The sequence below is a fragment of the Malania oleifera genome, chromosome 1, assembly GCF_029873635.1.
Source record: "Malania oleifera isolate guangnan ecotype guangnan chromosome 1, ASM2987363v1, whole genome shotgun sequence".
Taxonomy (NCBI): domain Eukaryota; kingdom Viridiplantae; phylum Streptophyta; class Magnoliopsida; order Santalales; family Ximeniaceae; genus Malania; species Malania oleifera.
Window position 1 is genome coordinate 9,712,728 of NC_080417.1, and position 15,207 is coordinate 9,727,934.

General features: G+C 35.2%; 1 protein-coding gene across 1 annotated transcript in view; it reads left to right on the top strand.

Moving 5' to 3' along the window:
- The first annotated feature begins 7,066 nt into the window (after window positions 1-7,066).
- Window positions 7,067-15,207, top strand: part of LOC131165108 (malate dehydrogenase, glyoxysomal) — a 34,089-nt gene continuing 25,948 nt past the window's right edge. The window contains exons 1-3 of the mRNA XM_058122804.1: window positions 7,067-7,457; window positions 7,762-7,977; window positions 9,574-9,888. Coding sequence (XP_057978787.1) covers window positions 7,386-7,457; window positions 7,762-7,977; window positions 9,574-9,888 — 603 coding nt within the window. The 5' untranslated portion in view covers window positions 7,067-7,385. The remainder of the gene's footprint in view (window positions 7,458-7,761; window positions 7,978-9,573; window positions 9,889-15,207) is intronic.

Below are 15,207 nucleotides of genomic sequence, written 5' to 3' on the forward strand. Positions count from 1 at the left end.
CATGATTTTGTAATAACTGTATTAACCATGACACTGTGATAAACTGTATCTGTATCAACTGTATTTCTGAAATAAACTGTAAAATTGTATAATCATGGTATTTAGTAATTAATGTAAAACATAACCACTGTATGTATATTCTGTAAAACATAACTCTGAAAAATACTGTAAAACATATTCTCTGTCTGTATATTTTGTAGAGCAAAATTTTAAAAATACTGTACATCAAGTTTCTGTTCCATATTCATATTCTCATGCCACACAGTAGTTTAAAACACCTTAAACATAATAGATAAACTACATAAATTCCTCTTGTGAATAATAATCTGGTAAAATATATATATAATTTTATACTGAAATCATACTCGTATAGCCTAGCATAGCATATTTCCCTTACCTGATTTCTAATAAAATCTTCCTACTATGACGGGTCCTACACCTGCAGGGTTCTCCACTCAACACCCTGAAAATCATATATCCCAGAATAAAATATTACTATTTCTACATTTACAGCATTTCCTACAACTGCTGGAAAGTCAAATTTCAATAAAAAAAGTCTTACCTTGAATCTGGGATGAAATCCAATTTCGTCCCACCAATGATCCACTCCGGCAGACTTGGAGAGAACCTCCCCAGGAGCGTCGTGGTGGCCTTAGATCGTTGATCTATCAACTAACGGAGCCGAAATTGGAGAGAGAGAAGGGAGAGACCGTAGGAGAGAGAAAATGAGAGAGTTTTGCTGAAAAATTATGCATTTAACCCGATTTTAAGCTATTTATATTATGGGATTCGTTGACGAGCCACGTCACCTCGTTGACGAGTCCTGTAGAAAGTTCGTTGATGAACTTGCACCCTCGTAGACGAATTTCAGACTTTCCAAAAATCCTCTCTCGGTATCTTCTCGTCGACGAGATCCTGAAGAACCCTTGTTTACGAAACCCCTGTGTTCTTCAGCGAGGCCTGGAAAACTTTCTTGGGATTATCACATCCAAAATGCAACGTTGTCGACTGCCTCCTTCTGTTACTGTTTCTATTTTCCTCCCTCTTTATTATTTAAATACCATTGTTCTTCGGGTCGTTACACATATACACCATTGAGCTTATAATTCTTACATGTTTGGTGTGCATTGATTTGTGATTGTGCTTAGTGGTACATATTTGCTTGTATAAGAAGCATTTCCGTGTACGCAAAAAGTTACATTTGTTGTATTCCAGGTGTGGGCCTAAAGAGGGAGACTGACCCTATTGAATAGTCTCGGGTTGGCTTAGACCCGGCTAGGAAAGTTAGGTGTACCATCCTAGTAAGGTGTAGGTTGAGGTCAGTCCCGCTAATTGACTTAGTTGTAACCGATGCCATTCCACCCGTTAAGTGAGTATTAATGTAATCCTCGGGCTTACGAGCTAGAGGCGGGGACGCAGGCACAGTTGGCCGAACCTCGATAACATATCGTATGTCTATTTATATTTTTGCAAGTGTATGTTATTGTGTAAATGATGCGCATGATTTAAATTTACGCATATTATACTTATCTGTGCATTTGGGATTACATAGACAGACTTTAGATTGTGTAATACTGCAAATGTCTAGTCAAACCTAGGGAGAAATTTTAAATACCAAATTCACTATCCCTCTTGGGAATACACCAAATATTACAAGATGGGGAACTGAATATAAAATAGAAGAGGAAAATACGTCTGAACTCATGCATGATTATATATATATAATAATATATAATATTTTATTAATAAGCCGCCTACTCTATGCACCTTCCACGCACTATCATATATACATGCATAAGGAAGATCATGATTTTTGCACGATCCTGCAGGAATATGGTATTTCCATCTAAAATAGTATTTTTTTTTCAATTTCATTGCATTTAGATGGATTTCAATATCAAGAATTCATGATAAATAATTATTGCCTTCGATGTTAAGGGAAACAAATTCAATTTTGCTTATGTTCAACATGTGAATAAATTAACAATAATAAGGCAATTTGTAAAAACAGAATGTAAAAGCTGAAATAAAACTAAAATAATAATATAATATTAATTTCACCGTTCCAGAGTACTTAAATATGTTTCTTTAAGAATATTATTTTATTTTTCTCAATTTGTACTCTTTAGGAGGTCGATTTTAATATCTTTTCAGAAGGTTAAAAATATACACTCTTGAGGAGGTAAATATTTATTATCTCTTTTAGAGATTAGATATATAGCCTCTTGAGGAGGTCTATCTTTTCGGGAGATTAAATATGTACACGAGAGATTAAATATATTGCCTCTTTAGGAGGACAATCTTTTCGGGAGATTTAACTATATATAGCTTCTTCAGGAAGACTTTCTTACCATCTCTTGCAGAAATTGATATTCTTTAAACTTTAAAAAATATATTCTGTTCTGAAAAATAATGTACTCTTGTGGAATAATACTTGCAAGAAATTAATTAAATTAAATAATGAGAAATTAAAGAAATATCTCAGTTTGTTAGAATCTTGTGCCGATAATGTATTATAAAAGATGCAAAAAAATATATAGAAAATTAAATAAGACGAGACAGAAATTTTACGTGATTCGGATATACCTACTTCACGGGCGAATGAGATCAGAACTTCACTATTTTGAGGGAGAATTACAAAATAATATGAAACTAACTTGTATAAAATATGTCTCTAACTTTTTTATTTTTTTTTATCTCTCCTCTTTCTTTCCACTTCTTTCTTTCTCTCTTCCTTTTTTTTTTTTCCTTCTATTCTTACTACACTAGCCATGTGGGAGGAGGTATTTATAGTCTTCATGAGCTAACTAATGCTAACTTTATTAGTGCAAACATATAGGGTAGGTTCAAAAGGGGACATAATTAGTGCAGACATATGGGATAGGTTCATAAGAACATGAATTAGTGCAGACATATGAGACAGGTTCATGGGGATATGAAGAGGTGTATAAGATATGAATGAATGACAACCACCCTCATCCATTCATAACATTTCTTTCTTATTTTCCTTTTCTTTACTTTTTTCAAGTAAAATCCTTAATCCAAATATAAAAGAGAAATCATTTCACCACTACATCAAAACCTATAAAAGTCAAAATGAGAAGAATAAACCAGGCTTGGCAATTAGCATGGGCCTAGAAGAAAATATATCGGCCCATTAAAGACATTGGGCTTGGATGCCCATGAACGTGAAACCTGCACCCAACAAATCCATCTAACTTATGACGTTAAATAATTTGTCCACATAAGGAGTATTGTTTAATGGTTAAGAAGCCTGATGCCTTGTTGACTTGAAAACAAAAACTAATATTTTATGCAATTATTTAAACATATTCAATTTTCATAACTAAATAAGTCTTCATAATTTCTTTCAAGTGCAGGCTTTAGATTATATAACAAAAGATTAAGAGGCAAGAAAGCCAAGACTAAAGTAGTCCTTCAAGAACGAAGTGAGGGCAGTCCTCCCTCCGGAGTACCCAACATCGTAGGAAGGAGAAAGACCGCCACAAATCGTAGTGATCGAAGGACTCTCAAAATATAAGTTCGAAATTTTAAACATAGAAATTTCAAATTTTAACTATAACTAGACACTTTTTACTTATTTTTCGGTACTTCCTAAGATTTCTAAACATGCACGACAAATAAACAAATCAATAGCATAAGAGTGTACCAATGCCATGTGTAGATAATTTATGTGACTCATAAGGTTTTTTTTTTTTGAGTGATGTCTGTTTTAATTTATAAAAAATAATTTATTAAGAAGTAATTGAAATTTTTTTAACAAATAGTGAAAAATAAGTGTTCACCAACATGCAAAAAATATGTGAAAAATTATGAACTGGGCATAATTCATGCTAAAAGCCTCGCAGGAAAAGTTGTGAGTATTAATTGGTATTAAGCTATTCGCAAGTTACTAAAACTTTTAAGGTTAGTTTGGATAAAAGATTTTACTTGAAAACAGGAAAAAAAAGAAAAGAAAAATTAGGATTTTCATTATATTTTTCTTCAATATGAAATACTATTAAAAATCAAAGTTTGTTTTAATGAGATTAATTTTTTTTTTAAAAAAAGTAATGATTTACAAAATCAATTTTTTGTTCATGAGTTTGATTTATTTATTTTAATAATTTTTTTCTCACTTTTCTTAATAATCAAATGCGAAAATATGAATCCCTTGATATTTTTCCTTCATTTTTCCTAATATTTTTTGGGATCCAAACGAGACTTTAAGATTTAAGGATTCTCAAACTTTTCACGCTCTATTTGGAATTTGAAAAATATTAAACAAAGGAAAGAAAAACATAAATGAATTCAGGTTTTCATGTTTGATTATTGAGAAAAGTAAGAGAGGAAGTAAAAAAATATGCTAATTTCAAGCATAAAATTTTGATTTTACACATCATTAATATTTAATTTTTTCGTAATTTTTAGTCATTTAAAAACAAACTTTCATCTTTAATATAATTTAATATACAAGGAAAATATAATAAAAAATGAATTTCCTCCTTATTTTCATTTCTTCTCATTTTTCTAGTTAAATCTTTGATCCAAGCAAACCATTAAAGTATAAAATTAATAATTTAGTTATAGATTCATATATTTCTTTGATGTTATTCTTTTTTTTTCTCTATAAATATTGTAGTTACCAATATTAATGAGGCAGGAGACCTTAATCTTTTGAAAATAAAAGGGGATATTTGGTAGAGATCTATGTAGTGATTCTTTAAAAAAAAAGTAATTAATTAATTAAATAACAATTATTATCAATTAAATAATATAATATTGAAAGGTGATTTCAATTGAAACAGAAACCCCACCCCTTGTGCCATACATTAATTTCTTTCTCTCTCTCTTCAAGTTCTCTCTCTCTCTCTCTCTCAATTGCTCGGCTATTTCTCAATTAAATTGAAAACGAACACCATTTCCAGATCCTAATTCCATTCCTCAATGTTTTAACTTGAGTGATTTCGTCGTTTGGACGTCGTAGACACCACTCTAGGACTAATTAAGGGGAATTAATTATGTTAGGTTTATTTTAAAATATTTCCGATTAAATTTGAGTACGTGAATTTAATTAGATTTATATTAATTAAAATATGCCCGATTTGATTATATCAATTTTTTTGGAATATTTTGGAATTAAATTAAATTGTAAGGATTTGATTATATCATATTTTTGAAAATATTTTGGAATTAAATCCAATTGCAGGAATTTGATTATATCGGGTCTTTTTTTTTGGAATATAATGGAATTAAATTGTGTGGCATAAGAATGATTTATTATTACTGTATAATTAAACTTGTTGGATTTTTATGGTACTAAACTCGTTCTGGAGTTTCTGTGAATATGTGAATATTGAGAAATGATTATTGGGAATTCTATGTTGAGAAAAAAATGAGATTCATTTTGAGAACACTGTTTTGAGAAAATGGGATTATGAATTTGACGGTATGATACTGATTTGTGAAACTGATGATTTGATACTGATCACGAGAATGTTTGGAAAGATTGTTATGAAATGTATGTTGAGAATATTAATTCGTGTTATTATTTTATTATATAAATTACATTCTATGGTTTAAGAACCCTAATGGACCAGATATGTTGAGAGTTCGGTACCATAATTAGTGAATGGGTTAATGCAGTCACACTATTCTAAGAGTGTTGGTGTATGGATAGTTGACTTGGCTGCGAAGAGTTGTTGTACTCTCCTAGAGTCTAGACCAGGTTGCGGTAGGCAAATCGGACTTACAGACGAGGTATTTTGACTTAACTTGGTGGTAGGCCGGTCAAAGTTAAGTCCAGTCTTCGGATCGCACAACTCGATCATGTGTGGTTAATACATGATATTATATGATTGTCCAGTCAGGGAAGTTCTTCTATGGATATATGTAAATTTATGTAAATAGAGTTAATTTTTGAGCCAAAGTATGTTTTGAGAAGAAAATGAATATTTTCAATTATATAGGTGTGAGTACATTTTTATATGTTATCTCAGTTAAAGTTTAATTTAATGGATATATTTGCCTACATAAAAACTCATTTGTTACAAATTAATAATAACATATTCCGTCTTAATGGGAGGTGTCTCACTCAAATAAATATTTCAACTTTTCAGGACCGCCAGGAAATCAAGCCTAAGAGTTTCAGGGCGGAGTGTAGATAATATAATTATGGTAAGTGCTGGTATGAAGTTGTGTATATATGTTTTTGGTAATTTTTGGGTTACTTTATTGTTTTAAGAAATTTTATTATAATGGTTGTGAGATAGTACTCTGGTATGTATGGTGTTGGGAGGTTTATTTTGCTTCCGTTGGCTGTTGGTTGTTTATAAATTCTGTTATGGAAAGGATGCACTCAGGAATCCCTTTTGGGTTCAGGTTGTTACAGATGTCGTATCAGAGATATTTTGTGATTATATGGATTATTGTTATTATGTTATGAGAACTTTTGGGGCGTTACAATCTAACTCTCCGACTTTCCCAAAGCAAATAAACAAACACCTCATTTCTTAAGATAAAATTAGTTTGTCACTTCAATAAGCTTTTATGCCGTTTACGGTATTTGGCAGCGTACAATCAGTAGCGTTCACAGTTATGTTGTTCAGATGTCTCTACCATTTTCATAAACACTTTTTTCATACATATCTTAATTTGTGCACTCCACACATCTCAAGCATCACTAAACATGAAAAATATACCAGTTTTGTCCATTATGACAATAAACTTTTTCTAATTTCAATTATTATACTTATATTATCAGTTTGTTTGACTCAATGATTTTATTTAAAAAAAAAAAAAAAAAAAGGAGAAAACTCATCTTCATTACATTTTTCTATTAAGTACTATTAAAAATAAAAAAAAATATTGTAATATTGTAAAAGATTTAGAAAAATCAAATTTTAATGATGTGTAAAGTTATTTTTTTGTTAATTTTATTTATTTTAATTTTTGTTCATATTTTTCTTGATAATCAAGCATAAAAAAAAATTCATTCTTTTAAATTTTTTTTAAAATTTTAAAATATTATTTTTAAAAATTTCAAAGAAGGCATAAGCCTTTTTTTGTGAAGAATAATTTCTTTTCAGCAACTCTTGCTAATAAAAAATTAAACATTTGTGATGAACTCAGTCTCAAATCAGCCAGGGGAGAAACCTCTAAAGTTTGGATCATGAAGGCCACAACATTTTGGATAAGGCATAGCCCCCAAATCCCAATAATCAGACACTTCCCTTCCACGCTTTCCAATTTCTTTTAACAACCGTTTCGCGTCACCCTCCGCCTCTCAGTTCCTCAGCCCATATCTCTTCACTTCATTCGTGTTCCATCTATAAAATTAAAATTATACTGTTCTACTCCATACCCACCAATTCTTGCTTAGCAAGATGCAGTCCACTTCCGAGGTTAATCAGCGTATTGCAAGGATATCAGCTCATCTTCATCCTCCCAACCTCCAGGTTCTCTCCCCTCCTGTTTGAAATTTGCTTCTTTTCTTGACTATTCCATGTTTTTATCCGATCATGGAGTCTTTCTTTTCTTGTAATGGCAGTGATTTGTGTTGGGTCATTGATTGTTCCGGTTTTTTTGATTTATTGGTCTCTCAATTGCATATATGTGCGCAGATTTCTTTTGTTTTGGTGCTGTTGAAACTGTAATGGCAGTGATTTGTATTGGGTCATTGATTGTGCCAGTTTTTTTTTGGTCTCTCCATTGCGAGCTGATTTCTTTTGTTTTGGTGCTGTTGAAAATGTGGGGTGTTAGATGGAGGAGAGCTCCGGTTTGAGACGGGCGAATTGCCGGGCGAAAGGCGGAGCGCCCGGATTCAAGGTCGCAGTCTTGGGTGCTGCGGGAGGAATAGGGCAGCCTCTGGCGATGTTGATGAAGATGAATCCACTGGTTTCAGTTCTTCACCTCTATGATGTTGTCAACACTCCTGGTGTCACTGCCGATATCAGTCACATGGACACCGGAGCTGTGGTAATTTTTTCCCCTTTTCTTTTCCTTTCAGCTGATCCTCACTGTTGCTGATTTTGGAGATCAGTTCGAATTGTTATGTTCAATTCTCGGTCCATTGCTTACAGCTATTTCAGGGGAGGGTTATTGGTTTTTTGTATTTGGGGTTAGTGTTGATATTGTTATTTTCTGACAATTGGGCATGTGCCTGGGTTCTTAGTGCTGGTTCTAGACTTTAGATTTTGGGAATATGCAGTTCAATTTTTTTTTTTCTTTTTGTGCGGTCGTTATTTTAGTATTTATCAATGTCATCTTTGACCTCTCTATGTCCCTGAAGTGATCATATGCTGTTTGATGCAGTGATCTATTATCATTTCTTAAATAAGCCATCCATGATAATGGTTTGTTAACTTTGTTCCTTCAAACGTGTTCATCTTTTATGTGGATCCAATACATGTGTCATTTCGGCTTTATATATATATATATATATATATATATTTATAAATATCACAGTTATAACCTTATGGTTTGTGTACTAGAGAATCAAAAACAACCAATTTGTAGTTGAGCTCATCGATTGAACCTCTGAATCTAATGAATCAATTCAAATCCAATTCATTTGATTTTGAACCTATCATACTATCAAACACAATTGGTTTAACACCCGCCAAACATTTTTTTTTCCCATGGTTTCCTTCAGTCAAAATATTCATCAGCTAAGGTGATACTCTCATTTCATTGTGCTGTTAAGATTCTCTCAAATGTTGGTGTTTTTTAGCAGTTTGTTCAATTATCTATCAGCTTTATTTAACTTTATTATTATTATTATTATTATTATTATTAATTAGAGATGGCATACACATGAAATATATATATTTTTATTGTTGATAAACACCAAAAATTTATTTTTTATTTTTATTTTTATTTTTATTTTTGATTCTTTCGCTTAAACAACATAAAGTTCACTTTTTAATTAATTTTCTTGACTCTTTCTCTTACTTTTTATTGTTTAGAGAAAGCATACACATCAAATATGATTCTTTTTCATAGTAAAATTTTAAATATATTTTTCTATTTTTTTTTGTTTCTCTATGAGTATATGCGTGCCATTTAAATATGATTTGGGACTTTATATTGAATCATAGGCTTTGATTTGATTCTCAATTTTTGATTCCTGGATTTGGGATTTTGACTCACTATTCAAATCTTGATTTGACAACTATATTGCGCACACACAGATTATATATATATATATATATATATATATATATATACACACACACACACATACATACATACATAGAGAGAGAGAGAGAGAGAGAGAGAGAGAGAGAGTCACAAATACCTGGAAGCTACCTCTGCAAATCCTTTTTTGGCCACTCAACTCTATGTAGCGTCTTATTTGAAATAAGTGAAGCACAGGCTATCCCTTTTATTTATTTATTATTTATTTTAACATTTGCCCCTTTTTTCCTACTTTACCACACTGAGAATGTTTTTCCATGTTCCTTTAATACTGCTTAAGGGTAAAAATAAAAATAAAATCTAGAACTGCATACTGTATCTGTTAGCTATTTGAATTCAATTTGTACAAACTGAAGTATACTGCTGGGTCTGTAGGTACGTGGTTTTCTAGGGCAAAATCAACTTCATGATGCCCTTACAGGCATGGACCTTGTAATTATTCCTGCTGGTGTACCTAGGAAACCTGGAATGACGAGGGATGATCTGTTCAACATCAATGCTGGAATTGTTAGGACCCTGTGCGAAGGAATTGCAAAGTGTTGTCCAAATGCAATTGTTAACTTGATAAGCAACCCTGTGAATTCTACTGTTCCCATTGCAGCAGAGGTTTTCAAGAAAGCTGGCACCTTTGATCCGAAGCGACTTCTTGGAGTCACAATGCTTGATGTTGTCAGGGCCAATACTTTTGTGGTATGCACTACTAATTGTGCTTTTTTTTTTTCTTGTTTCTTTTATGTTGTGTTTTGGGGGTGAATTTCTTTCATCTTCTTAGTGAAATTGCTTAGGATGGAATAGAAATGCAGAAACACAACACACAAACACTCTCTGGGTCACAACTCCAATTCCCAAATGAACAAATGCAGTTCTTCAAAAAAATCAAAACCAGCTCTGGTAGGTAATGCATGTAAACAGATTAGTGATTTCCTGAAATTAAAGAAACACACTTGCGTGAAATAACTAAGTGGGAATAAAAATAAATAAATAAATTGAAATAAGAATTGTTTCCTAAATGAAGTATACAACTTCTAGGTAGGCCCGCTTCTCCACAAGGACCATCTCTCCCGAAGTCCTACCATCATTCTCTCTTGCCTATGAAAAGTTTGACCTCAAATGGTAGTTTAGTGATGCTGGAATTGGGAACGGAATGGATCACTACAATAAACCAATGCTCTCGAGTGACCTCAGCATTCGGGACAATGGTTGAGAATGAAGCTCATAATGGAATGACCCAACCTTGATGGTCGTAACATTCTCATGGCCATAAAAAATCATGTGAAACTCGAACTGCCATGGCCTCCTCAATAACACATCATGAGTGTGCAAACCAAAACATAACATTGCCATGGGAAAACAACTCCCTGCATCGCCAACTCCATATCCATGCTGGAATGACACACTATCCATGAAGTCTATCCAGTAACGGGTAGCCGCAGCATGGGGATCCAAAATGTATGCAAATCTAACCCTCTAGTGAACTGAGTCAATATCAAATTGATTTCGGCCCTGTTATCTATGATGACATGCATGAGCAGCTGGACTCCTTCATGACTGATTGACCCAACTTGTTGGAAGAGCTTGTTCAGCTTAGTGGCAGTCTTGGGCTCGGTTTCCTTGTGCCTTGGAGAAGAGCAGTGCAGACTTGTACTAGTGGGTGATGATTCACTATCCAATGCCTCATTTTCACTGCTAGACTGCTAGTGGGCTCTAGAAGCTCGTATACATAATCTGCCTCTTTCTGTTCCATCTTCTCTTCCATCACATATAGGGGCTTCTTTTGGGGGCAGTGAGGGATATGTGACCTTCTCCTGCACACTCATAACAATTGAATCAGGGTTTATCAGGTCGCTCAGGTTCCATTGGTTTGGGTGAGATAAGGGCAACTGCAGCTTTCAGCTCAATGCAGTCCGCCCACTTCTATCAACTGTCTTTCATGTCGGTAAGCTCCTTTTCAATGTCTGTTGCGTGCAACTTGGTTATTGGAAATTTTAATTGAAGTATTTCCATTGTGCTTTATTTGAATTCGATAGCTCTGCTGATTTGGATTGGATAACCTACTCACTCATCAAACTGAAACCTAGTGATGAGTTTATGAAACTCTCTAATGTACGCGTCTACATCCATTCTGTGTTGGGTAAGAGAGCACAGTCTACAGTAGACCTCCCTAGCATAGTTAACCGTTGCAAATTATTCACAAATTCTTTCAAATGGCTCCATTAAGCTGTGGGCTTATCCAAATGGTTCCTGCACTGTAACTCTATATTCCCCCACCAAGTGCTAGCATACCCCTTAAGATAGTTGATAACTAGATTACCTTGTTTTCATTCCTAAGAGCCCCAGTAAATGAAAATATATTTTAGCTGATTAAACCAATCATACAATTCATCTGGCTCACCCTCCCCCATAAAAATCAGGCAATGTGACTTAGATACTAAGTCAAGGTGATGGGGCCTTAAGGTTTTCTAGCTTATAACTGCATTTGAGTCAGGGGCACTGCAATTCCCTTCCCTTTTACCAGTCTGTCTTTGTGGGCCAGCACAGCTAACAATTTACACCTGAGGTCCCCGAAAACCCTATGGAGATTTGTGATTCCTGTTTGGATTGTTGGGTTACTTCATAGAGTCTGCTCTATGAGGCAATAGACATGGTCTCTCCAGTCTTTCTAGTTGATAAAATCTCACTGAACTAGTGCAAATTGCTCCTTGGTCACCCTGGTTTCTTTCATTCTTTTTATTTTATTTATATATTTTTTAAAATTCCTGCTAGATTAATTTGGTTCTGTAAGATCGTTCATCAGTTAAATTAACTCTTACCAGTTTAGGAATTTAGGGCAGACCAGTTCAGGGTACTTGGTTCAATTAAAATTCCATCGTTCTTGTTCAGCTGTCTGCTGCTCAACTTCTTTGAGGCATAGGAGTGGGCAGAATCCAGGAAGCACTGACACTTCAAGAACCTTTTGAGTGTCATTGTCCCACATGTGTTGGACGCCAAGACTTGTTTGGGGCAGCTCAATACTTGTCTGAAACTATTTAATTAAAATTAATGTTCTGATGCAGACTCTGCCACTTCTCAATGCAACCTGACATGTCTTCTGTGTTTTTTTTGTATTCTTTTTTGCTAGATTACTTCTTGTTATCTTTAGCCATCAAGTGGTTTTTTATTATTGATGATACTTTTATGGTTACACTATAAATCTGTTCTTTAGTGTCAAATTATGAAATATGAGAGTAGGCAGTGAATATAGATTTTTTTTTGTCCTGTATAATGTACATTAATAATTCGTAAAGTTAATTGTAAATTTACTTTACCACAATATTTTACATTCCAAAAGGTAAAAACTAATACCAAATATGCCTAAATATGCATATTTTTAATGAATCAATGACATATCCCTACCATGTTTTTTTTTTTTTTTTTTTTTATATATATATATTTTTTATATGTTGTCATATTGGTATTGTGTCGTGTCCCTGTAACACATCAGTCTGTGTCAAAAGTGAGTGTCAACAAAGAGTGGTAGAAGGGTGAAGGTGACTTTGATGGCTACGGTGACAATGTTTGACGACAAGAATGGGGTAAAGGTCAATGATTGTTGGTTGGTGTCATGAGCTAAGCTTGTTCAGGGCATTATGCTTGCCTGTGACCGCTTGTCTCGTGTGCTTGGGATGGGTTTCCATCATGTAAATACTATTATAGGGTTATTTTCTGCTAGTAGTGTCTTTGTATGCCAAATAAGGTAGTATGACTCCTCGGTCACTTTGATGTTTCCTAGTGCTAGAGTGGGAATGGTCTAAAAAGCTCTTTAAGGGAGGGTGAGTGTTCATCATTCATTGTAAAACTCACTAGCTATTGTCAACGTGTTTAACCTGCTTGCCTCCCTCGCTAAGCACACAATGCCAACGGAGGTGTTGTCAATGAATTACGTTTGCTTCAATGTTTACTGCTTGCTTGCCACTGCTTTCATGAGTGCTTACTGTTTCCGCTGCCATTTGATTGAATGCTAATGAAAGTGTTTCGTGGATGAATGTTGGTAAACGATTGGCTGGCTAGTTAAACAAGTGTGCTTTAGCTAGCGCCGCACGGCCCTTCACAACGGTGTGAAAATAGTCGGACCGTGACACTTGGTATCAGAGCCCGAAGTTGAGTTGCTATGTGAATTCGATTGCTTTCGTTGTGGGATTTGGAAAACTTTGGTAAGTGACCATGACACCAAACAATGCTGAGAGGATCAGCGTGCTAGAAACACAGGTTGAGGAAACAGCCAACACTAGCCGTGAAGATGGCCCAGATGAGAAAATTTGTTGATGAAGTGATGGGATCACAAAAACATCAAGCAAGTTTGACTAGTGAAATGTTAGAGGACTTTCACCACATTGTAGAAACTTTGCAGGCTCAGATGACTGATCTGAATGCAAAGGTGAATTTGATGGTTCTTCCTATGGGGAACTCCAACACTCCGGGAGTTTGCAAGACCAAGGTATTGGAACCCAGGACATATGGGGGTGCCTGTGATGCCAAGGAGTTAGAGAATTTCTTATTTGGTATGGAACAGTATTTTTGCGCTGTGAGGATGACCTCAGAACAGGTGAAAGTGGATATTGTAACCATGTACTTAGTTGGTGATGCCAAACTGTGGTGGCGTGCTAAGTACAATGACATTGAAAATAGAAGCTGTGTAATTGATAGTTGGGCAGACTGGAAGAGAGAGCTTAAGGCCCAATTCTTTCCTGAGAATGTTGAGTATAATGCAAGGAAAAAGTTGAGAGACCTCAAGCACACTAGGTCAATCAGGGAATATGTGAAACAATTTTCTGTTTTGATATTGGGTATTAGGGATATGTCGGAGAAGGACAAGTTGTTCTATTTTCTAGAGGGGATGAAATCGTGGACAAGAACTGATCTTCATAAGCAAAGGGTTCAAGACTTGTCTACTGCACAAGTTGCTGCAGAACGCTTGATTGACTATGCTGGTGATGATACCGCTTTGTCCAAACGGTTTGGGGGAGAGGGAAACAGTGGAAAGTCTTTCAAGAAAAGCAAACCCAAGAGTGGGGGAGCCGACTCCAAATCATGAACCTCAAAAAAAGTTTCGTTGTCTCAAGGGTTTAAGACACCCAAGGGAAAGGGTAAACTTGAGTGTTACTTGTGTTGAGGTCCTCATAGAGTTTTTGAGTGCCCTTACAAAGCAACACTTAATGTTTTACAGGCTTCCATTGCATAACAGGCAGTGGAAGACGATGGGGAAGAAGATGAGACCCCAAGGATGGGTGTAATGCGGCAGGTGAGGGCATTGGAAAAGCAGGTTAAAGCCCCAAATGTTACACGAGCCAGAGGGCTAATGTTTGTGGACTTGAAAATCAATGGGAAGAGTACCCGTGCTATGGTGGATACCGGGGCTACCCATAACTTTGTTTTGCAATTGGAAGCTTGGAGACACAAATTATCCTTAGAGAAGGATACAGGATGCATGAAAGCAGTTAATTCTGTAGCCCAGCCTACTTGGGGAGTAGCCAAGCAAGTTATTGTGAAACTTGGACAGTGGGAAGGTCATGTGAATTTCACAGCGGTGCCATTGGATGAATTTCTAGTCATTTTGGGAATGGAGTTCCTAAGGGGGACGAAGGCAGTGTTGATGCCTTCGGCTGGTTCCTTATGTCTGATGGGAGATCACCCGTGCATGGTGCAAGCTGTTGCAACGAAAGGAGACGATGGGAAGTCCCTTTCAGCTATACAACTCAATAAGGGATTGGGTCAAGGTGAGCAAACACGTCTAGCCATGGTAGTGGTAGACAAAGAAGTAGGCCAAGAGTTGGAGCCTACGACCATCCAAGCGGTGTTGGATGAGTTCAAGGAGGTGTTGTTGGATAAGTTGCCTCACAATTTGCCTTCACGATGGACTGTGGAGCATGAGATCGAGTTGTTATCAGGAGTGAAACCACCTGTTAAAGGGCCATGTTGGATGGTGCCTCCAGAGATAGTAGAGTTGGGGAAACAACTTGATAAATTGGAAGT